The 4,973-nt window shown below is 36.7% G+C and overlaps 1 protein-coding gene across 1 annotated transcript; it reads left to right on the forward strand.

The window, feature by feature from the left end:
• Positions 1 to 1,151: 1,151 nt before the first annotated feature.
• Positions 1,152 to 4,022, forward strand: LOC111064114 (nucleolin). The gene is made up of 2 exons (XM_022351789.2): positions 1,152 to 1,890; positions 3,386 to 4,022. The coding sequence occupies exons 1-2, from the start codon at positions 1,507 to 1,509 to the stop codon at positions 3,929 to 3,931; spliced, it is 930 nt and encodes a 309-aa protein (XP_022207481.2). The 5' UTR covers positions 1,152 to 1,506; the 3' UTR covers positions 3,932 to 4,022.
• Positions 4,023 to 4,973: the final 951 nt, after the last annotated feature.

A 4,973-nucleotide genomic window follows, 5' to 3' on the forward strand; every position in this document is an offset into this window, starting at 1 on the left:
CCTCACTATCCTTCATAAAATCCCTCGCCATTTTAAAAGAGTACTTGTTTTTCAAGCCAACTACTTTTAAAAGAGTACTTGTTTTTCAAGCCAACTACTCAATCGTACTCATCTAATACTCTCAGCTGATGGATTATGGATATAAGAATCAGTATTTGACCTTTTGAACGATAAATATCGTATCAAAGCTTGATTGTAGTGGATTATTCTCTTCTATCCCTAACCACTAAAAATTCTATGAACTCACCTTTTGGCTTTCAAAGGAAAAATATAAAAAAAACTTCTTTTATAGGAGATTATCTGCTCCCGTCTCTCAATCACTACCAACCCTATAAGGACTCTTAAATCAGCAAACTTTTAAAGCAGCTTTTCTTGGAGCATTATCTATTTTCAACTCCTTATCCGAAATAAAGTTTTCAACGAATTGAGCTAGGAGATAAGTCCCGATGTGGCAATCAGAACAACCCGAATTTCGAGATGCACACAGTACACAATTGGTGAGGGATTTTGGAAGAGCGGGACCTGATATTAAGTTCGAAATTAGTTGGTTGCCTGCTCCACAACCAGGATAGGGGATTTAGAACTCTAATTGGTTTACAGAGCATCAGCCGTTATCGCGCAGTGTTCCAAAAGCGAACTGAGATGTTCAAAGGGCAATAAATATGAGGTAGTAGGCCAGTCACATATGATTTGCCAAATAGCCTAGATGTTTAATTGAACACAAGAATTTCTTTAGCCATACTGCATTATTATTATTATTATTTCAATTTGGGCTTGTATTGGAAATGCAGCAGGTTGTCTAAATAAGACTAACGTGAGAGTTATCTCCTGGCCTCATAGTTTGTATCTAACTCTTGTATTATAGACATCCAATAGTTAATGCTCAATTTCCTTCGATTGGACCATTTGTTATTTATAATCACAGATCTACAATAATAGTTTCAAATCAAATCTGTATGTATCCCCAATAATAATACTTCATTTACGATTACGTACTGAATTTGTTAGCTATAACTACAGATCAATGATACCAGTTCAAAACCAAGTCCAATAGAATTAAATTGCATTGGAAACCCAAGTCAAAATAGACTAAAGCTTCAATATGGGGAAATAAGTGCAATCACTATTCTGAATAAGCTGATTCTTAACACATGTCTGATGTTAAAAACTTCAGCTGTCTTATTCATATCAATATGAAGCTCAAACAGATAAATAAATTATAAACAGTCTCATTTCGACTATCTAAATTTGCTGGAATGGTTTTCCATTTAGAACATATAAAAATTTTCTAAATTCTAATTTATTTCAAATACATAATTTAGAAAGTTGGTTTGTGAAAATTGTAGTGAATAACGCGATAATTCTGTTTATGTCTTTGAGTAAACAACAGCTGAAGAATTTGAGTCAAATTATGTTCTTGTTCCATTGACTAGAAGGTAACTATTTACACAAAATTTTTGTCAAAGTTTTTTGAGATTGTTTAATTTGGATTATTGAAATTTCAAGATGGTCGGCTACTCTGCTTACAACGCTCCACCTTCCGCTTGCGGAGACAAAAAAACTCAATGTCCAGGGAAAAATCAAGGTTCACAAAACAAATGTCAGTCGCAGAATCAATGTCAAAAGCAGACTCAGAACCAATGTCCTCCAAAAAATAACTGTCCGGTTCATTCATCGAAGCCGGCCCAGCCGCAGCCAATGTCCTATCAAGGCGGAGCATCACCATCACAGAAACCACAGGCCACCCCATGCAAAGTATGCTCTGGGAAGGAGCCATCAGGGGTATCTGCTTATGCTGCACAGCCACAATCCCGAGGCTATGAAGCCAGTCCGGGATATGGTGCCCAAAACCAGCAGTCGTCGTACAATCAGTGCCAACAAAACAACAAGGTAAGTGTCTTGCAATACTCAATCTTAAATCTTTTAAGGATGTATTTGAAGTTTATCTTCAAATATTATGTTGTATTGTGGAATTTCAGTGTGGGTTGATGAATATCAACTGATTTTACTCTATGGAGATAAATCTCCTACTGCAAAGCTACAATGGATTCAAACAAATCAAATCAGTTCATTTTGCCAAAACCATAATAAATCATATTATATGTAAAAAATTCAAAACAAATTTATATAAAATTCCACTTAAATTGAAGAGTACTGGATAGAATTAAATCTTCATTCCACCCTGGGAAAACAAAGGTACTATAATACTAATTCGTTTGACAATTTAAGAAGATCACTATAGCCTACTTGAGAATGCAATGTGGATCAAATTAGAATATAAAAAACGACCTAAATTTAGAGGTTTATTTATCTAAGGATATTATCATTCTCACTAAAAGTAGTATATGAATAATATAATTCCTGTGACAAACCCTTATTACTTGAGCCTAAAAGGACGTATTACTTCAAGTTGAGTTCAAAATTGTGCAATTGGCATCATTTTTACCAATGAAAAGTCCACCGATCTATACTTATTTATAAGAGTAATTGTAAAGACATTTTTGTAGTTGTGTGAAAGGTTGAACATTTCAATATTGAGTTAGTAATTATGTTACTCTAATGAATTGGATTAGCTCCACAGAATATTTTAAAATATTGTTTTCCCATAAATTACAGTCAACTGAAACAAGTACCATTTTGCTATTTCAATCGATATGTTATAACAATTTATTGTTATATATAAGTTTACATATAAGTTTATTCCAATATAGATACTTCACACAAGTACTAGTAGCCTACCTTTACTTATTTCTATTGCAGAATAAACTTTCTTTCAGTTTTATGGTGAATCATCCTGATATCAACAGTAGTCTATTATCTTCTTCTAGAAGAGACAGTAGGGTTTATCAATTCAGTTACGGACAAGATTTGTCACTTGGATTATAAGAAAACTAAACTAATCTGAGACTCTATATTTTGCAATTATTTCCTCAGATTTTGATTGTATTTCAAAGCCAAATTTTTCCTCCAAGATTTCTCACTTTGATTATTTGAATTCTGGATAACTCTGGTTCCATAATAATAAACTCGATCTTAATTGAAATATGAACTTTTCATCATCATGATCATACATGCAAAGATTGGGCTATTGCCTGTTCCAACTCACAAGAGTAGCTTATTGTTTGAGTTTGAGTGTATACATTTTTATTCCCTACATAGAATTGTTACGATAAACATATCAGTTATGCCAACTTTTAAACTTTTATGTGGCCTTCCAATTGATCTTCTTCTGGTTTATAATCTATTACCTATAAATTATAAGGGGAACCTCTTAGCGGCCATTCTCTTTATAAGTTCCTTCTCTAATATGAATTGTTGTGACTTGAACATCATGACACAAGTAAATGCCGTATCTTAAATCAAGAAACAATCATAATTGTTGCAGTGCCCATCTGCAGCAGCCTATAATGCACCTGCAAAGCAGCCCAGCTCGTGCAAGGACTCGAGCTCCAAGTCATCGACTCCCTGCAAGAAGCCGAAGGAGCCCAGCTGTCCGCCGCCTCCACCCGTCGAGAACGACTGCCCGGACGACGAGGACGATGACGAGTGCGACTGCGACTGTGAAACGGCTGATGACGAATGCGAAGACGCATGCGAAGATGACCAGGCGTGTCCCGATGGCGTCTGCTGCGATTGCGGAGATAACTTGGACGATGAGGACGACGATTGTGTGCCGGATTGCGACGATGACGACCAGGCCAACAACCAGGAGCTGATGACCATCCACATCAGCCAGCCAAAGGGGGACGATTGTGACCCCACCCCCAAGAATGTGTCATCGTGGAAGAAGCTGTGCCTGGAGGTGACTCAGTCGGGTGAGGATGATGAGGACGACTGTGACAATCCTGACCAGAAGTGGATCAAGTTGTGTTTGAAGATCCTCATGGACAAAAATGGCCAGATGTGTTTGGAACAGGAAAAGGGATGCTGAGCTCTGCAGTAATAATCGTACATAACAGTTTTAATTTATACTTGTAAATTGTGAACATATATCAACCACTGGAATAAAACTTTAAATTGTATTTTTTCTGATCATTGCTGGATGATACTCGCAGAATTTAGCATAGTTATTTAAACCCATCGAACACGTACAAACAAAAGATCTTCATTCAGAATCAGATAGTTGTGTTGAGAAAATCGTAGTTTCCATCTAAATCATCTCTACACAATATTTCATTTTCGAAAATAAAATATAGCCTTTCTTCTTCTCTAAGTGCCTATCCGTTCCGGATGTTGGCTATCAGCATGGCTATCTTGATTTTGTTGGTTGCGATTCGGAAGAGTTCTACTGATGTTTTACCGAACCACTTCCTCAGATTCGCCAACCAAGATATTGTTCTTCGACCCGGTTTTCTCTTGCTGTTTATCTTGCCTTGAAGGATCTCTTGGAGTAGCCCGTACCTGTCTGTGTTCCTCATTATATGTCCGAGGTATTGGAGTTTCCGGCATTTTATGGTGTTTACCAACTCTGCTCCCTTTCTCATGCGCTGTAGTACTTCTGCGTTCGTGACTTTTTGTGTCCAAGATATCCTTAAAATTCTTCTGTAAAGCCATAGTTCAAATGCTTCAAGTCTTCTGGTGATTTCTTTGTTCAGAGTCCAGGTTTCCACACCATACAGCAAAACAGAGAAAATGTAGCAACGCATGAGTCGGAGCTTCATTTCTAAAGACAAATTGTGGGATTTGAAGAGTGAGCTCATTTTAACAAACACTGAACGGGCTTTTTCGATGCGACACCGGATTTCTTGAGAGTTATCCCACTTCTCATTAATAATTGTTCCTAGATAATTGTACTGCTTCACTCTTTCTACCCTAACTTGATCGATGTAAAGGCTGGCTCCAGCAATATTCTCTTTACTTAAATATAGCCTTGGTGCATTTAAAATTCACTGTTTCTACCACCATTTTCTCTATTGTGCATAGGCAGTTCCAAATTCAATTAATTTTTGTGTAGGGCTCAAAAATATGAGTGA

Source organism: Nilaparvata lugens, chromosome 11 (genome assembly GCF_014356525.2).
Source record: "Nilaparvata lugens isolate BPH chromosome 11, ASM1435652v1, whole genome shotgun sequence".
NCBI classification, from domain to species: Eukaryota; Metazoa; Arthropoda; class Insecta; order Hemiptera; family Delphacidae; genus Nilaparvata; species Nilaparvata lugens.

Coding starts and splice junctions, on each gene's coding strand:
- LOC111064114 (XM_022351789.2), top strand. CDS start 1,507: ATGGTCGGCTACTCTGCTTACAACGCTCCACCTTCCGCTTGCGGAGAC. Junction 1,891..3,385: donor AGTGCCAACAAAACAACAAG/GTAAGTGTCTTG, acceptor TAATTGTTGCAG/TGCCCATCTGCAGCAGCCTA.